The following is a 20,902-nucleotide window of genomic DNA, read 5'->3' as shown; positions in this document are numbered from 1 at the left end:
AGGAACCCCCGTATTTAGTTTTATCCTATTATAACACTAGGCCTATTCTAGTGTTTGACGAGTGATTTTAAAGTGAAATTATCGTAAAAAGATTCTCCAGCTAAACTAAAGGTATGTATCAGTGCAATGTTTAGTATATTTGTGCTGAAATAACGAAATATGAGGCGGTAAATGCTGGCTCGTAAGTGTTTATTTTGCTAAGCGCCGTTGCATCCAGTTTCGGTTCACTACGTGAGTGAGGCGGATTAGTAGATATTTCAATAAGGTGATTTTGTTTTAATTAAAAGTTGGATTTAGAGGATAGTTCTAAATACATATGTGCACATAAAATAAAGAATAAAACTTGAGCTTATTTTTTCTCACCTGTTTTAGCCAAATCGATAGTGTCATTATCTCATATGCTTGGTTCGAAACGAAGGGGTACGAAATAGGGTCACAATAGGCTCTACTGCCATAATAGGCACATCACCCTAGGTATTTTTCATAACAAAACATATTTGTAGTTTGGCCCTTTTATTTTTTCAATAACATTACGGTAAGGGCATCACAGAAAGTTTCCCGTACATACATTGGTGGTGAAAATATTTCGGAAGAAAAATTGATTGATTTTTGTTGTGTCCGACGCAATATCACCAATAGATAATAAAGCTTCGACAACGGATTTTACGTACAATCCGGTTTCTATAGATCCTGCACGACACCAAATTGATCAGTGCACTCGTTACTTTGACATGAATTGGAGACCAATATCGTGTCAGTTGACCCCGTTCGATTTTTTTGTAGGAAAATTTTCTAAAGTCACAGCCCTATGCTAATAAACTGCAGTTCTCCCTTAATGCTCTCCCACAACCCTGACTAACTAAACACATTAATCATTATTACTACTTAACACATTAGTTAATACTTGAAAACACTTTAAACTATTTTTGGTCGAAGGCATCTGTTGCCGAGAATCTTCGTTGAAGCTATTTTCAATCAATGGCACTAATTTTCAAGTTGCTACTAAAGAGCTCAAAAACAAACTAAGCGAATCGATATGGGATGGGCTAAAAACTTTACTGTTTCTAGAACACACTGAAATTTTAATCCGCGAATTTTATTCATTAGACCGATTATATTCATGGATTGACTTTGAAGGACGTGAATGAATATTTCCCACGATCTAATAATTATTGACGCATGACTAAATTAAAATTTTAAAATGAACTCTTTTCTCTGAGAAATTGAAAGATGATTCCGCGGACAAAGTTTTAGAATTACAGCAGATTAAAAAAAAATTGCTGGTTAACTTAAATTTATAGCATCAAACGTCTAGGATTTATCAAGCGGTTTCTATGACAACCGTTTCTTCATTCTCACCGTTCCGGTCATTCTCTCTCTGTATGTTTTACAGTGGACACGTTCATACAAATCCTTGAAAAAGGAAAAAAAGGACTGACGTCCAAACAAGGAATATATTAATTCCACCAACGGCCGGATTTGTCGTTAGCATCTGCCGATAGGCTTTGAGGGCAGACATCAACATGCCTCTCCATAGCTCTATTCCCTGCCAAAGTCTGGCAACGACTGAGTTAGCTAAGGGGGCAAACAGTGATAGTAAATATCTCAAGCCTGAGCGCAGTCCACTGGACCTAAAAATAGATAACGAGAGAGATTTGGCCCAATCGATGAGAGGGAGAGGTACGATCTGCTTATAGGAGACATTGGGAGGTCGATGGTTCAATTAGGAGGTATTGGAGGCTGCGGCGATGATCACGATACTATTGGGAATATGTTATGGCATTATCACAGTTCCTCGATGGCGGAGTGGTTAACGCACCCAACTAGAGACTGGGAAATCGCAAGGTTCAATTCCTGCTTGAGGACATATCTTTTCTCAGTGCTTCCAATAAAGGTGAATTTTCACCGTGTTTTCATTCTCACCGTTCCGGTCATTCTTTCTCTGTCTGTTTTCCAGTGGACACGTTCATAAAAATCCTTGAAAACGGAAAAAAAACAAAGACTGACGTCCAAACAAGGAATAGGGGAACATGGGGAGACTTGACCAAGCACAGAATTCTATTATTAGCTATGACGTATTCTACTAGTTTCTTAAAAAAATTCAAAAATATTTGTATGCTTGTTTCGATCCCTTAAGGTAATTTTAAAAGTTTGGATTGAAAATTCCTTTCCTTAAGGAAAATGTTCCGTAACAAATAAATTTGATTTAAATTATGTATTTTTTAGCAAACTTTGTATGGACATATCTACCCGCCTAATAATTATTTTTAAAGTACTTATATCAAATCTTATTCCTTATGAAATAGTGAAACGATTTTACATAAATCGGAACATTGGAATAGTTATTACTAAAATTGCACGACATAGAACGTAAGAACCAATGTTGGGGAGACTTGATCAAGTAGCAATAAACTGAAGAAAGATACAAAATTTCTGATATTTACTATGTTTTGGTATCTACTGGTAATACTAATCATGCCACAAAAAATACTACCTCGAACACCTGTCTATATTTTTTAGTATTAGTAATCAAAGTTAGTACTAATATGGCGAAATTCGTAACGTGTGAATATGCAGTGCAAGCAGTACAGATAATCCTTAAAAGGAAATGCATTTAAAAAATCGAAATTTATGAAATGCAACGCTTTTATATTTTTACTGCTACCTAAGGATCTCGACAATATGGAAAAAATGATTACAGAATTTTTTATGCCATTATTTTTTGTCCTGATTTTTAAAAATTCTCTTGGTCAAGTTTCCCCAGGCCTTGGTCAAGTCTCCCCGCAGTGGGGAGACTTGATAAAAAAAACGTTCACAGAATTTTTTTTTATAACTTTTGCAAAAATAAATTCAAAATTCGGCAAAAAATCATGATCACGCACAATACCTTTGCACATCATATGTCAATGAGTTTTGAAGGATTGAAAACTTTTTTAGAGAGTTATGCAGGTTTAGCTGAAAACCTGGTCAAGTCTCCCCATGTTCCCCTATATGATAATACGTTTTAATTTGACCTTCTGCTTCTACCGATCAGAGGGACATAAAAAAATTATAAAAGAATTATTAATTATAAAAAATATTTCGTAACAGAACCTGTTATAAAACCGGTTGTTTAGTTGTTAAAATAACGAAAAATATAACAAAAGTGATAACAGAATTGTAAAAAAATTTGATATGGTTTTTTCAAAGTTCTTTTTTCAAGAAAGTTGTCCTACTGGAGCTGTAGAGTTAGGCTCTCGGAAGGGCTCCCCGTCAGAATCACACACTACAATTGCATACAAGGCGGGCAATGTCACTCACTAAAACACTGCTAAAGACAAAACTTCGCGATCGCGTGTGTCATCGCGAAGGGCTCTAGCGTTTGTACATTAACGTATTCGATCGCGTGTGCGTTTGTATGTCGCGTTTGCTAACGACTATGTACTTCGCGTGTATAAATTCTATTTTATGACCGTGTGTCCTTTCGCATATTCGCGTCTTCTTAGATGATCATCCGCGAACCTTGAATCTGATACTTAATTTTCGGTGTACGATTCAGATGCTAGAAGAAAGTGAATTCTTCCATATCACTAGATTTCCCGGTCATGCCGCCATGGAGCGTGTTGTCCGGTGGATAAGAGCGTTATTTTTGGTCCATGGACCTAAGTTTGCTAGGACGGAGGGTAGAGTTTTTCAGGCGTGACCGATCATGATTGCGCGAACACAGGCGTTTGTGGGTTCGCGTTTCAGACCGCGTTTGTAAGTACTAAAGCGTTCACCTTATCACCGGTATATCGCGGGCGTAGGAAGGTGTGGATGATCGCGAATGGGTTTAAGCGTTCGTATGTTAACGTATTTGTCGCATGTGCTCGCGTGTGTGACTTCGCGTATATGCATCCGATTTTGTAACCATTTGATCATTCACATATTCGCGTGTGTTCCTGGATGGTCCCGCGGAACGTCATTCTGATATTAATTTTCGGTGTGCTATTCACACGAGTGAGTTACCCCATATCACTAGAGTTCCCGGTCATGTCACCATGGAACGTGTTGTCTAGTGGATATGAGGGTTATTTTTTTCTTCATTTTTATTTTTTTGTTTTTTTATTATTTGGTCCAATTGAATGCATGGACCTGACTGTTGGTACCGAGGATAACATCTTCCGGACATTCCCGATTAACGATCGCGGGTGTTTGTAGATTGACGCTTGAGATCGCGTTTGTATGAGTGCTGAGACGTCCACCTTATCACCAGGGTGCTATCAAATTTTTAGTGTGCTGTTCAGTTGCTATGAAGGAGTGGAGAAAGCTAAGCTGCTGGAACCGAGGGAAAAGGCTTCTGGACGTGATCGACTCATGATCGCGATTGCACGGACGATAGTAGAATCGCATTTGAGACCGCGTTTGTAAATATATAGGTCCTAAGAGGTGCACCTTATCATGTGTAATCATGTTTGCGAGATCGCGGGTGTAGCTTGCTTGTATGATCGCGAGGGGATCAAACGTTTGTATACTGACGTAGTTTTGTAACCGTGTGGCCATCCACATATTTGCGTTTGTTCTAGAATGGTCGCGCGAACCGTGAGTCTGATATTTAATTTTCGGTGAGTGGTTCAGATTCTAGCAGAGAGTTGGTTCTTACATATTACTAGAATTCCCGGTCATGTCGCCATGAGACGCATTGTCTATGGTATGAGCGTATTTTCTTAATTGGTCCAGCTGAAGATATAGATGCTGGGAAATTTTTGTAGGATCCCGCTTGAGATCGCGTTTGAGAATTTATGAGTGTTAAAACGTTCACTTCATCACCGAGGTGTAATCACGTTTGCGAGATCGCGGGCTAAGATGTTCTTGGGTGGTCGCGAAGAGCTCAAGCGTTTGTATGTTTACGTGTTTTTGGTGTGTATGTGACTTCGCGTGTATACATTTGATTTTGTGACCCAGGTTCCATTCAAGTATTCGCGTGTGTTCTTGAATGATCGCGCGGGCCGTGAATTTGATACTAAATTTTCGGTGTGCGATTCAGTTGCTAGGAGGGAGTGAATTCCCTCGTATCAGCTAGAGTTGCACTCAAGATTCGATAGACAACCATGGAATCGGTTGATTAATGTTGAAGAGAAATAGGCAAGAATTCCGAATAATATTCCAGCAATATTTGACTGGTAATCAATCTACTAAATTAAACAGTTCGTTTAAAGATTTGTTAATTTGAAGTAGAGAGCAACGCGAGTTCCTTGAATATACGATGTCAAGTTTCTGCTTCGAAGCCAAATGGTTGAAAATTGCTACCCGTTTTGAGTCAATATTATCTTGGTTGCAAACGTGGATAATTTCTTTAGTGCTAAACAAATTCATCAAATATGATCGGACCTTACAACTGAGCTTCATTGAATTGCTGGACGGTACTGTGACCGATCATCAAAGGACTCAACAGATTATTCCAATCAGAAAAGCCTGAAATACTGTTATAGGGCAGTATATGGACACTGAAGATGACACAAATGTTGGAATAGTTTATGAAACCAGAATCTCTTTTTCTTTTATGCGATATAAAATAGTTTGTCCGAAAATTGAAAAATATAGATGAAATATATTTTGTAGTGCGTTGTAAACAATTGAAAATTGAATAGTGTTGGACTTTTAATTTAGTACTTTATACACGGATACGAACCAATACAACGAAGTAATGGCTCTCGATTTCAATAGTTGCTCCTTAGAAGACAAAGTCTCGGTAATACAGTGAAGACCCGTTTTTATCAGTGAATTTTAGGCTGATAAAATGGGGCATTGACAAAACCGGGACACAATTTTTTCTTTCTTTTTAAGAAACCGAAGCTCTTAACATATTCTTCTTTAGTCCCTAGATATAGCCTCATACTTTTCTTGATTATTCAGCTTAAATTTCCCTTAAGGGGGTCTGACAGCGCAAAATTTAATTTTTTTTTGCATTCTTCGGATCTCTTAAGAAAAATATGCTCAAGAATGGATTTACTCGAATTCAACTTGGTTCGTCTGCAGCCCATCAAACTACCAACTATCAATTTTCATATGAGGCTGATAAAATCGGGCCAAAAAGCTGATAAAATCGGGTCTTCACTGTACAACTAGCGAACTCATAATCTGCTTAAGGGATTTCAAGGCAGTGCCCGATTCAGTGCAACGAAACTAACGATGATCCGAGTCGATAATTTGTATTTCGTCAGGGTACAATTTAGCACTGGGTGGAAATATACCTGTTTTTGTGTATACTCTCCGTAGAGTGTATTTATTTACACAAAATAAAGCTCACCGCTGTTTTGTACCGTTCACATTAAAGTTGTAAATTTTAGTTCATTTTCGCGTTTGTGAACGGTTTTGTTCGTGCAGATGGGTTAGATAATTTTTGTTTTATGTTTGTGAATAAGTAATATATGGTTGGATAGGCCAGAGCGACGGCGGTGGTGCAAGGCGAGCGGTTTATGTACATCGTGCGAGAGACGGCCATCGTAGTTGATCCAGTTAGTTTCGGACCACGTTGCAGATCAGGTCGGTTTGCCGGTGGCCGATGTGTTGCTGGAAAAATCCAGCCCGCCAAATAACGCATGTGTGTGGAAATTTTCGCAAAAGTGCCGTCTCGTGGTTCGAGAACTTTGGTCTGGTGTCGGGTGGCCGATTACGGAAGCTAATCGTTAAGGAGCCACTCGCTTCCCCGGCTAACCACAAAGGACCCAGAAAGCGCCAAGCCGCTCTCGCAGTAGAAGATCAGCCGAACGAGCCTAGCTCTCCTTCACTGCTGATCGTCAAGGAGAGCGAAGCAGGTGTGACAGCGGATCCACCTGAGGCAGGTCACAGCGATATCTACCTGGGCCATTCACAGGGCGATTACTCGCCCAGTCACAAGAAGGTTCCTACAAAAGAGCCTTGCTCACTTTCCTAGCTAATCGGTAAGAACATCTGCCGGAGCAGCCAGTAGTAATTCCAGGAGAACTCGGCCGTTGTTGTCCCGGCCGGTCGGACGAGATCACCCGCCTTCTCGCCGGCAGCAGTGAGAAACCAGCAGCTGCAGTAAAGTGGATAATTGGAAGAAATAAACACGGTAAAATTTATTTGCATTCCGAAATTCGTGTAGAGGTACCTAGGCCGCCCTGACAAGGGTCGACCGGGCAATCATAACCCGAGCAGTGGTTAATCCGCTACTTACAAATTGAATATATAGAACTGGTTTCTACAGCTGAGTAGAAACAGGACTGGAGACAAGTAACATTTATTGTAATTAATAAACCGGGATAACCAGTTCTCGACCACAATTCGTATCGTCCAATTGCAATACTATTCTACTACGCCTCGACAATTCAGTTAAGGTTAGGGCTTGTTATCAAACTTGCATTTGCCTTTCGCAGAGAAAAGGGTGCGAGAGCGAATTCCATTCCTGGGATATCTATTCTCGCCCGACGCGAGGTTATGAATCGTTTCAATCACAAACCAATTTTATGAGTGTACTTCAGAAAGATATTCACTCTTTTATGAATGTTATGTTTCTGCAAGATTCAGTTCTGCATAGAATAATCGTCCATGTAAGAAGATATTCGTAGAAGTCCGGATCAACCACGTTTACTGGTGATCCTAAACATTCATGCCAATAAATATAAAAAACATTGAGTGCAAAAAAATATTCTTCATTGTTGTAGGCTGAATAGAAGTGTCCTTAACAACAATTTATCAGCAAAAATTAATGGTTTCTCCGCTCGCCGGCCAAGTATAAAAGCACATGTTCGTTCTTTTGAATATAAAGAATAATGTGCAAATCTAACAAAGGGCGAACACGAAATTATTGCGACACCGAAAATGTCATGCCAATTTTCTTATAATGTTTAATATGAAACCAAAATTTTAGGGTAGTTTTATACATATGTTTATTTAAAAAATCAAAAGAAAAGTTAATCGATGGAGCCTTGAGTGTAAAATTGAACGCATTTTCGCTTGATGCCCTCCATCAAAGCCTTTACAGTGTCATCCGGTGTCAGTTTCTAAGTTTCCGAAGTTCCCGCTTCATTATTACCCAGTACTACTCCACCGGGCGCAGCTCCGGACAGTTTGGCGGATTTATGTCCTTTGGAACAAAATGGACAGAATTGGCCTCTTTTAGAATAGTGGCATGATGCCAAATCTGGCCAAAATAGCGAAGCTTCGTCGTGCTGCTGTAAGAACGGCAAAAGGCGCTTCTCGAGGCACTCAGATTTGTAGATCTCGCCATTTACTGTGCGCTTTGTCACGAAGGGCTCACTCCTCAGTTCGCAAGAGCAGATGACCTGCCAAATGAGATATTTGGAGGCGAACTTCGACATTTTCTTCTTCTTAAATTTGTCGTCCACATAGAACTTAATCTTGCCGATGAAAAACTCCAACCCCGGAATTTGCTTAAAATCGGCTTTTATATACATTTCGTCGTCCATCACACAGCAGCCATATTGTGTCAGCATCTTCTCGTACAGCTTCCGTGCCCGAGTTTTAGCCGTCGATTGTTGCCGCTCATCGCGGTTTGGGAAGTTCTGTATCTTGTATGTATGTAGTCCAGCTCTCTTCTTTGCATTCTGGACGTAGCTCTGCGACATGCCGATCTTTTTAGCCAATTCACGGCTTGAGACATTGGGATTTGCTTTAATCATCCGTTTCACCTTTCCCTCCGTCTTTTTGTTCTCCGGTTCCGGTTTTCTTCCAGCTTCTTTGCCGTGGTCCAACCGCGTCAACCGCTCCTGGAACCGCTTCAACACTCTGGAGACGGTTGAATGGTGAATGTTCAACATTTTTCCCAACTGCCGGTGCGACAGGTCAGGAAATTCCAGGTGTTTGGAAATAATTTGTTCTCTCGACTCGCGTTGGTTCACCTCCATTTTCGTTGAATCGAAAAACACGACTTCGAGTTTGACAGCATGTAAACAATACACATCAATGAGAAAGTGTGCAAAATTTGGTTGATTTTTACCCAATGGTAAAAAAGTTATGCTCTGTTGAATGTGTCGCAACAATTTCGTGTTCGCCCTTTAAAGTCGTGATTTCCTTCAACTATTCACAGAAAAACTGATTCATGTTCCAAAGATAAAATATGTACGATTTCCTAATGTAAATTGAAAAGTAAGTTAAGTTACTGAAAGATAATGTCCCGAAGCTCCAATTCAGCTCTTTATTAACACTACAAAGTCAATGTAGTTCCAAGGTAGCAAAACACTACAGCAATTAGGACCAAATATAAAAATGCTAAATTCACAATTCTTCAAACACTTTTGGATTCTGGTAGGTGAAACTCAAAATCTACGGATCTTACCTCATGCAAACGTGGCCTTAAAGTTCAAATCGTACAAATCTTTTGAATCTCTGTGCAGAGAAGTATGGATTTCGTCTTGACAAAACCAGATAGTTAAACACTTATATTTTAATATTAGTTAGTTAATGTTACTAACAGAAATGGGTTACTTCATAGAAGGTGCCCTTCTGATCATAGAAAAACTATTCCACAGTTTCTAGCACAAAGGCTAAAATTGACCAAAACTGTGTCGCCTAGCTCTGACAGTTACGCCGTCCCCTGATGAAAGCAAAGCAATAAATCTATAAACCCCACACAGTTTTATGCTAGCCACGAACTGGTCATCATTTATACCATCTAGAAAAATCATTCACTAGCGGAATAGATATAAATCATTTTGGAAGCTGCTATTCGCCCTTTGTCCAACTCGCCTGCACCATCCGTGCCATCTAGAAACATCGTTGTCAATCCCCATAAAATACACCATTCGCAAACCGCCGGAATTACAATGTGTGACATACATATATTGTTGCTCTTCGGACAAAGTTTTAAGGTACCGTTAAGTACCGCGATGCAGATAGTTTATACAGAGTTAACGAATTCCATTTCGATTGCTCCGTTTTTGCTCACCAGTTGCAGCCCTAGTCTTTAGTTCTTGTTCGCGGCAGAAAGAGAAAGTTATGAATTATTAATTGCAATTTGTAACACTGTGCTGCTGGAAAATACTTTTGCAACTTCCGAGTCGCCACATGGAACTATGTATTCCTTGTTGACCCAGTACCGTCAGCTGCAGTAACAGCGAACATATGCAATCAATTCCGGCATCGCGTCATATAAAAACAATTCAGCAAATGGAGACGAATGAGAAGAGCGACGGATGGCTCACAGAAAAAAAACCGCATTGTACCGTGTGCAATGTTTTACTGTTTGGTGGTTTTGCTCTCTCCATATGTATTATAGTTTTTTTTCCAGTACCTACATACAATCTTTATAGGATCCTGAGTTATGGATAGAGATAAAAATGCTAACTGCCGCACTGTACCAGTTTTGTTCGGGAACAATGACTTATCAAGTCACATGGCGAGTGCTGCAAGTTTTGATATTTTTGCGAAACCTCAACTAGCGCTAGAAAAGAAAACTCATTGCTTGGTACAAGCGTACCCAGAAGCCAGAGTGACCCAAAAACATTCCCCACGTGTAATGCACCACCAAAGCGTATCGATTCGGCAGTGCCCCGGTAGCTGGAGCCAAAAAAGAAATAAATAAACTACTACATGCTATGTTCGCGCCACTTACCTTTCGTCCTCCAGCAGTGGCGTTACGAGTGACGCCCTCAGGCGCACCACTTTCATGCTCTGCAGTGGGAACAGCTTGCAAAACGGCCCCAGGAACTTTGGCTCGTAGCAAAACTGTGGAAACAATCGGCAGTGCCGCCAGAGGCGAGTGTTGTGACTGAATAAATAGTTATGCGTCTTGCCAAACTCGAGATAACTGTCCATCTCGGTGTAATCGCACTTGAGCAGTTGCTTGAGGTTGTGTATGGCGATCCGATCGTTCGGTGGACCCCGGATCTGGATAATGTCAAAGTCCAGCAGCGGCTCGTAGTGATAGTAATTTCCGGGCATTGCATTCAGTATGTCCCCTAGAAAAGTCGACCCGGATCGCCACGTGGTGACGATAATACTGCGTACCGGTTGGCCATTTGTTTCGGGTGTCAGATCGGACAGTTTGGTGGCTCCATTGTCGTACAACCCGTTCGGGTATTGGAATTCGATCATCTCGTCAGCTATACGTGAGCGCTGATAGGAAAGAATATCCTCGATCGTTATTGTGGAATTTTGAGGCGTCGGAATTGCCGGATTTGTGTCATAGGACGATCCCGCGCTGAAGGATTTTGTTCTGCGAAGAAAATAAATGTAACAAGATTATTCAGAATGTAAATAAATTCTGTCGAGCTAGCATTGCGAAAAAAGTTGCTCGAGCGGGAGCTCTTGCTTGCATAAAATACATATCTTATCAGCGACCCACACAAAAAGAAATATGTATCGAGGGAAACATTATTATTAGGGTGATTTACCTATTCAAACATAAGCGTTTTAGAATCTACTAATCGATAAATTTTGGACAAATTGCTCATACTTTGGTATGAATATTATTATGGTTCATAATACTCCAGTTAAAGACAAAGGTTGCATTCTAAAGACACTATAAGGGTTTCTCACTAGACTCTGTCACTTCTAGTTTCCCTTGCGTTGTCCCCACAAACTTATTATTTAACGTTCTAACGGTTCAGTAAATGGAGTAAATAATAGGGTTCTTATCACTTTATAATTTCACTATCACATTTATCATTGGAATAGGTTTAGGTTACAATGCAGGAATGTATGCCGCTTTAATAATTTATTTGTTCCAATCCTCGGTAGATACCGTACAGATTATATAAAAATAATATACTATCAAGCTTTTAAATTATTTAAAATTCCTAATTGCTAACTTAGAGACTAGATTAAAATCAAACAAATGAGAGGTTTCGTTGAATTTGTAACAGCTGATGATGTTTTGACCATAAACAGTACGGTGTCTAGGAATCCACAAAAGAGGACGGTTTCCTAGAGCACGGGAAGGTACAAACACATTAATCCGTGCAAGAATAGCTGGGCAGTCAATATTACTACACAACATATCGAATATAAACATTATTTGCAAGAATGTGCGGCGGAACTCCAACGTCGGCAACTGAAGCAGCATGCATCTATCGTTATAATGTGGTAGATGGGCAGGGTCATTTCACGGCAAATTTCTTAGAGCAAATCGCACGAAATATTTTTAAACGTGCTCTAACCGGTTTATTTGGACATTGTGATAAGGAGCCCACACTTGCACAACATACTCCAAAATGCTTCGCACCAATCCGCAATATAGAGATTTCAGTGCATAGAAATCGTCGAAGCCAGCGGTATTTCGCTTCAGGAAACCAAGTGTTGCGAATGCTTTAGCCGTCGTTGCGGTGATGTTATCCGAGAAGCTAAGCTTTCTATCAAACAGCACTCCCAAATCACTAAAGGAGTCTACACTTTTGATGACGCGGCTTTGGCGCAAGTACTTATTATGGGATAGAGTGGAGGATCACCTGGAACTTACCATCTTACGTTTGCCAACGTTTGCCTGCATACCATTCAACAGGCACCATTGCTCAATATTAAGTACGTCATCTTGAAATGCAGCTGCCAAGTCCGGAAGCAATGGAACGAAAAATCTTTAAATCTTTGGCGATGAATAATTTTCCAGATTTGATACGAGTGCAAAGGTTAATATCGGAGGCAAGCAGTCCGGGCTGGGTTGGCGAATACACCACAAAAGTGTTCTGCAAAAAGGTCTACGGATTCGGCTGTATATTTTTTTAATTGTCCACCACACTCCCCCACACCAAAGAACTCATACAAGAGCCTCCTGGTAGTGGAAGAGGTTATAATCGCCTGCAATTAGTACACAGTATGAACCACTAGCTTTATCCAGAATTTGTTGAACTGCACAGGAGTGGGCATTGTACATGACTGGGCTGCAGTTCGGCCACAGGTATATACAACAAATATACAGAGAGCAATTCGGTAGTGAAATGCGCACAATAACTTGTTCCAAGCATTCAAAATCCGGCATTTTTGTTACAGCACCGGCGAGATTATTTTTTAGCGCGATAAGAGCACCGCCTCCGCGACGAAGTTGACTAGTAGAATTGAATGTTCCGAATTATGTATGTCAGCGCACAACCCTGTTTATGTGAGAACAATATTGTAATCAATGTATCGTAATCACATGAGGAGAGCGCCAGAAAGAAATCCTGAGTTTTTGTTCTCATTCCTCGAACATTTTGACAGTAGACGGACAAGAAACCGTCGGACTTAGAATTGGAATTGGCGGCCTGAGAGGGGTGGGCGAGGCAAAGTCGGTTATAAACTTGACTTTAAACACTTTTACCGATGTCTTCCGTTTTAATTCCACTATGATGAACGTATTTGTAACAGTAAAGTGCATTTTTGCATTTTGTTCATCGTAGTGGAATTAAAACGGAAGACATCGGTGAAAGTGTTTAATATAACATTCCACTAAGTCGCTCAAAAACAGTGCTTTTGTTAAAACTTGACTTATTTGGGCACTGACAGGACGTGGAGGAACGGGCATTACTTTGCTGTCTTCGCTGTTTCTGGCGTCGGTTGAGGGAGGGGGATTCCAAAACCCCTTGGTCGTGTTATCTTCCAACTCGCGGAATCGGATACCAACGGGCCATGTTCAAGCAGTCATTACTTTGTCTTTTTTTATTAATAGGCAATCCAACTTTGAAGGAAACGAACGTCAAATGGCGCACATCTCGCTCATTTAACACATGGATATCAAGCAGCGTCGCTAAATGGCAGAACATGATACTTTCACTATTTTTTTTCGAGAGTTGTCCTACTGGAGCTGTAGAGCTAGGTTCTCGGAAGGGCTCTCCGTCAGAATCACATACTACAATTTGCAGACGAGACAGGCAATGTCGGCCACTAAAACACTGCATTAGGCCAATTGTAGCGGGCCGTGATTCTAAATGTGATATTCATTGTACGGTTCAGGTATGTGCGGGCGTAGGGACTCGCGATCGCGTGTATCATCGCGAAGAGCTCGAGCATTTGTACGTTAACGTGTTTGACCGCGTGAGTTTGTATGTGGCGTGTGCTAACGTGTATGTAACTTCGCGTGTATGAATTCCATTCTATAGCCGTGTGCCTTTCGCATATTCGCGTGTGTTCTTGGATAATCGCGCGCGGACCGTGAATCTAATACTTTATTTTTTGGTGTACTGCTAAGATGCTAAAAGAGTGTGAGATTCTCCATATCACTAGAGTGCCCGGTGACGTCGCCATGGAACGCGTTGTCTAGTGGATATTTGCTTTATTTTTTTATTGGTCGCTCTGAATGTATGGACCTAAGTTTTTAGGACAGAGAGTAATGGTTTCAGGACGTGACAAATTCATGAGCGCGCGAAAACGGACGTTTGTAGGTTCGTGTTTGAGACAGCGTTTGAAACTTCGTGAGTGCTAAAACGTTCTCCTTATTACCGGGATGATACTAAGTTTGCGCGATCGCGAATTAGGTGCGCGTTGTTAATCGCGAAGGGCTTAAGCGTTCGTATGCTAACGTGTTTGTCACGGGTGCTCACGTTCATGTGACTTCGCGTGTACAAGACTGGATTTTGTAACCGTGTGGCATTTCCTATATACGCGTGCGTTCTTGGATGGTCACGCGGACCTTTATTCTGATAGTTGGTTTTTGGTGTACAATTCACATTCTGACAGGGAGTAAGTTACCCCATATCACTAGAGTCCTCGGTCATGTCACCATGTAACGTGGTGTCCAGTAGATATGAGAGATTTCTTTAATTGATCCAATTGAAGGTGTATTGTTTCACACACTTATCAAACCACCGGACACCATGCACATCACAGCTCCAGTAGTACGATGCAAAATAACCGATAACTGTGCACACCACAGCCACCACAGGACCGCCGACAGACAACACCACAGCTGCCAGCGCACGACGTATGAGCCACCAGGTACTGTGCACGTCACAGTCACCAGTAGCATACACGATGAATTTCGTACAGCTGTGCACACCACAGTTACAGCGGAAAAACACCTCACTTAGAATGGAAACTTCAAATTTAATTCTTTACTTATCAAGGATGAAACGCTGGTCGCCTTGTTGACCAAATCATTCGTTTCAATCCTCACACCAGCCGCACAGGTACGACGCCGATGGTAATATCAGCAATAGCAGACACACCACGCTCGCTAATCGTCTCGATAGTTCGCGACGATGGAGGAAGCAAAAAAAAACAGCACGCTCGCTGGGTGGGGCTCTCTCGCTGACCGATGCTGAGTGATACACTTTCTCGCAAGCTGCTTCTGGTCGCCGTGTTGACCAGGCTGGCTCTACTCTGATACTCGATGGGTTTTCTCTCTCGCGAATGAAAAATTGTTTTCTGTTTTGCTTTTATTCTTGATGTTTACTTGTTAATGGTACAACACTGAATGAATAGGGAATCGCATCTCGCGGGTTTATATAATGGCTCGTTCACTGCTCTAGCCAATCAGCGCACGCCACTATGACGCGTTGCTCGATCGTGCTGGAAGCGTCCATCGCGTACAGAAGGCATGCACCTGGTCTGCTGATATCAAGGATAGAAACATCCGGAAGTGACCGATTCATGATCGTGCGAGTGTGGGAGTTTTTAGATTCACGATTGAGACCGCGTTTGAAAATTTATAGGAGCTGAGACATTCACTTTATCACCGAGATATTATCATGTTTACGAGATCACGGGTGTAGGTGCCGGGGATGGTCGCGAAGGGCTCAAGCATTTGTATATTAACGTGATTGTCACGTGTTTGTGACTTCGCGTGTATAATTTTGATTTTATAATGATGTAGCGTGTATTCTTGTTTGATCGCGCGCGGACCGTGAATCTGATGCTTAATTTTTAGTGTATGGTACAGATGGTAGTCCGTTTCCCTATGGGGAAACTTGAGTTCCAGGTCATGTCACCATGGAACGTGTTGTTTAGTGAATATGAGCGTCACTTTTTTGATTGGTTCAAATGAAGGCATTAGTCCAGACTGATAAACTGAGGTGTAGGTTAATGTTTGAGACCGCGTTTGGAAGTTTAAAGATGCCACGTTTACTTAACTACCGGCGTGTTTTCATGTAGGCGAAATCGCGGGCGCAAGTATATGTGGATTACTGCAACTGCATGGTCGCGCCCGTGGCCAGGCCTGTGTTATCGCGAAGGCCACGAGCGTTTGTACATATATGAGTATAGATAGCGTATAGTAGAGATATACTAATAAACGGAATCATAGCATGCTGAATAAAGAAAAAAAAGATGCAAAGAGCTTGACTAGAAGTGTATAAATTGAACAATACTATTTTGGTATACATAAATAATGGAAAAGCAAACTAATAGATGCACAAAAGAAACAGACCAATGAAATAGAATAGAAAAACACATGTAACAAGCAATCAAACTCGTCTAAATGCAGCAAATGGTGTATATTTATCATTACCAACAATTGCATGCTATTAGACTTTCATCATGCTATATGCTGGCCGGGAATGGATGACTCACGTGCGTCGGTAAATTTATTTTACCCTAATTTATCCAGCCCGACTTTCCCCAATGAATAGAACCAAATGCTCAGATTGATCACCAGAAGTATTAGCCACTATTCTATCATATACGTCAGTTCTGCATCCATTCCCTGACCCAACTGTCACAAACACTCAGACGAATACATACATAGATACACATACGACTAGCACATAATAGTTGTACACTAGTACGAAAAACTACGATTATCACAAAGCTACAACTAATAGGTTTCTACTTATTCTACTTTATTAAATTAATTTAATTATTAAATTAATTTAATTAGTATATACACGATGACGAAGTCGACCGATAAATGGACACACAATGACTCCCTCCGTGAGCCCCGTCCACGAATACCAGAACAATATTTGCAAACATGGCACAGCAAAAGTCAATCTTCGTCGATCCGCCAGTCGGCCACGTCACCGCCCATAGACCAGTGGTTTAGCGTTGGTATGCGCTGGTGCGGAGTATGAAAAGACATATAACATAAAAAAGGCGCATAAGCCCTCTCGGTCTCCTCGATGCACCACTATCGAGGCGTAATGCAATACCCATCTTAAAGCAATTGATGCTTGATGATGTTTGCAATACCGTCAAACCCCTAAACCTTGGGGAGGGAACATGATACTTTCACTATTCATGAATTTATTCCATTTGAAATCTGGTTTGACTCATAGGAGTATCTAACGCTTTTGTTATATTTTATTTTGTATAGGGTAAAGTGGGGCAAATCCGACCGTTGGGTAAACCCGACCCCCCTCTGTTACCGAAAATCAGAAGCACTACGCGAACTAATATCAATGCTGTCGTGTAGAGCATCGAAAATAATCATAATGGTGGTATGACAGCATTTCATCAGTCTACATTGAGATGCTCAAACGACAAAAGGTGTGTTTTTAGAACTTTTGATTTGACTTTTGTGCATCATTGACTACAGGATATTTCTGATTGTTAAAGTGATTGCATAATAAATTTAAGTGAATTTAAATTCTTTGATTAAAGTCCTACAAAGTGCATAGAAGGAATTAGTTCAACCTTTTTCATATTTTTTTTAATTGCATCGTAATGAAAAATGACGCGGTGGGGCAAATCCGACCACTAAATAGTGGGGTAAATCTGACCGCTTTTTTGCTAAGAAAAATTTGATTTTTCAGATTGGAATATATTTTTATTGTTATTATTTATTATTTTTATGCATAATGGTTCATAATTACAAACGAAAGACACAAAAACATGATGATTATAGTATTCGTCGAGCAATTGCTCCGATGCAAATAGGAATATCATTACGTGCTACTGCTCGTGATTTTAGCATTCCAAGATTGACATTGAACTGCATTTTCTTCATGTTACAATTCAACAACACAACATTCATTGATTTATCATTGAAAAACCACAAAATTTGGATAATAGTTGCACTAAATCAACCAAAGACATAGGGGGTCGGGTTTACCCCACCATTTTTGAAAACAGCAAAAATGATTATTTTTGTGAAACGCTTGTATCACAAGATATTCCCAAAATCCAAATAAAATGCTATATATAGAAAGTTGCCCAGGAGATTAACCTTTAATTTGATATATAAAACGACTTGATCCGATGTTAAATGAGCATTTTACAGCCAAAACCATTTACTAGGTCGGATTTGCCCCACCTTACCCTATGATTATGTTTTTGACATTAAAAATGTCTTACTCCACTATCTGGGGCTAGGTGTCATTCTAAAATCTAAACTATCTCCCATGTAACGAAACTATGTAAGGTTTGCACGCTTATAACTCCGATATTACTAGATGGATTTTAATCATTCATACACCAACCGATTCAGAAACACCTAACTTAAATATTGGTAATAATTTAATATCTCCCCAATAAAAGTAGACTTTTGGAAATTGGTAAAATTAAAAAGTTCACAAAAAACGGGAAAAATACCATTCGTGAGGCAGATTTCTCAGACACAGCCGTCAAAAGAGGGCAGCTTAGTTGCTCAATGAAACACGAAAAGTCATAAATAGAAGCAACGCATGTCCGTTTAAATCAGTTGTTGCTCTTATCCCACACGAGCAACGTCGTCTCCGGGCGATGCAATAAGCGCTATCGATTTTCGGTAACGTTGGCATTTGCACACACTCGCACCTAAGTGACTAAACCATATACGGTTAGTTTATAAATAGAGGTGACGCGTACCCGTTTGAATCAGTTTTTGTTCTTATGTCGAACGGGTAAGATTATGGCTGCAGCGTCTGGGCACTACACTAAGCGGTAGACGCTATGCATTTTCGGCAGCGGTGGCCGTGTGCGGATTTTTCGGGTACCAGCACGGTGTCACAGAATGATTTGCAAAGTGGGTGGGTGGGGTGGTTTGGATTTAATTCAATACGGTGTGTGCTGCTTAAGAGTGTTGCGTTTGAAAAAAATATATTTATTTTTATGCATGCGTGTGCGTTGTAACTTGTTAATCCATGTTTACGGCGCTTTGTAGCTGCGTAGGGTAAAGAGCCTATTGGTTTTCATGTTTCATATTTCGGTTATATGTTTTTTATCAGTAAGGCATCTGACAACGTGCTTCTGTAGTTATTGCACTGTTCAGCAGCGTAGTATTTTATATAGGAGAGTACACTCAGGTTTTTTACGCGGATTTTGAAATTTACGCGGTTTTCATTAACGCGTTTTTTTTTTTAATTCACGCGGTTTTCATTTACACGGCCTGTATCCCCTGCGTGAAAAATCTGAGTGTAATTGCATCGGAAACAATCACATTCCCAGCAGAACTTTTTGTTTTCTAATTTCAAACACTTTTGTTTCGTACTGCACACAACGGAAAATTTTAAAACAGAACTTACCGTCCCAGCAGCAGTTGAAGCGGGTGTTCTTTTTCGATTCAAATTCAAGCCATGTCTTAAGCGTTACTGGACTTAAAATTGTTTTCCCAGTTTATCCAGTCAGAATATCTGTCCTACCCTATGTATTTAAAACACAGTTCTAATTGCGTTTTAAAGTATACAACAAATAGAACCGTTGGGCATACTAATTTAAATTTTAAAATAAATCTGTTTTAAATTATGAAACAAACCGCTGTACTGAAGATATAATTATGTCAGTCCTATTACCACATAAAACACCTATATAACATAAAACGCTGCAGAATTGGTTTAATAATACAATGTTTACACTACAGAGTTATAACTCGTTTTAATAATTAGCAACAAGAAAAATGTCACCAAGATAGCATAAAAACCCGTTTTAACTGGTAATGCGAACGTTGCATAACAATGTAATTTATCAAATAATTTCATTTTTCCACCACTAATCGATCAAGAAATACTTACACTTAAGATTGTTTACTTAAGTTCATTAGTACATTATTGAAAATTTAAATGGAAAATGAAATTTCATATTTTATGGAGAATCTGTATATTTCCGTTGGCGGGCGTGGGTTTCCTCATCACAGCTCTCAATATGGAACTTTTCTTTTGAATATATTTTCTGGACAGACCAGCCTATTTTTACTAGATGGATCAGCCAAATAATGCCAATCACCTAGTGAGATACTTGATTAATTAATAGATTACCGTTAAAAGACCTTCAATAAATTATGTTTTAATGGGGAGGGTATATAGCAAATTGTAACATATGAAAACAGGCGAGTGAACAAGAACGTGTGTCGATATGTGTGATAGATAAAAAAGCTATATTTTTAATGTCACCGTGGTCGTGTCCTGTACACAACCCTTTAATTTTTTTAATTTATCTTACATTTCCAATTCAATATGTTGTATGTTGAGCCACAAGTAACGTATGTGGAATAAAATTTGGACAAAATTCAAAAGGCAATTTTTTGTAGAAAAATCTTTCTTGATTGTTCTCTCTATATGAAAACATTTGCTAATTTATTATATTAATGTACAAAAAAATTTGAGCCCATTCGAAAAGCTTTATGACAGTTTGCATGAAATTTTTGCAAAGCAGATGAAAAAGTTAGTGTTGACAATTTCTTAATTTTGATAATTAGATGTTTGATAGTTTTAGCACAGACTAACAGACATAACACTCAAAAACAAAACTTCGTCCGCTTTAACGGTCATTTCAAATGTATTTGTAGTTGGGACCGCTGACACATTTGAAATTATGGCGCCACTGACACATGAACAAGCATATGGGGGATAGACCACTAGTGAAAACTTGTTCCCAAACCTGAGGGGTAACCCACCAGTAAATGAGTGTTTGGGATCGTGAATAAAAGGTGGAGCTAGTGTTCTGGGAAAATTGTCGGATCGATGTTTTTTGAGGGAATTTCCTCATAGTGTTATGTCTGTTAGTCTGTGGTTTTAGGTCTAAAATTATTGGCATATACTCTCCGCTTCATAATAGCCCACGAATTCTCAATTGGACGCAGCTGTGGTACATTTTTTGGGTTATCAACTTTTTGTACAAAAGGTATGCCATAACCCTCGAT

The 20,902-nt window shown here is 40.0% G+C and overlaps 1 protein-coding gene across 1 annotated transcript in view; it reads right to left on the bottom strand.

Annotated features, from left to right (window-relative positions):
• LOC131694989 (carbohydrate sulfotransferase 5-like) overlaps nt 1-20,902 on the bottom strand; it is a 113,907-nt gene that overhangs the window by 71,332 nt on the left and 21,673 nt on the right. Inside the window, exon 2 of the mRNA XM_058983528.1 lies at nt 10,556-11,158. Within this exon, the coding sequence (XP_058839511.1) occupies nt 10,556-11,158 (603 nt within the window). The remainder of the gene's footprint in view (nt 1-10,555; nt 11,159-20,902) is intronic.

Source organism: Topomyia yanbarensis, unplaced genomic scaffold (genome assembly GCF_030247195.1).
Source record: "Topomyia yanbarensis strain Yona2022 unplaced genomic scaffold, ASM3024719v1 HiC_scaffold_22, whole genome shotgun sequence".
Lineage (NCBI taxonomy): Eukaryota > Metazoa > Arthropoda > Insecta > Diptera > Culicidae > Topomyia > Topomyia yanbarensis.
Note: the sequence above shows the minus strand (reverse complement) of the source record. Positions and strands in the feature narration are given on the sequence as shown.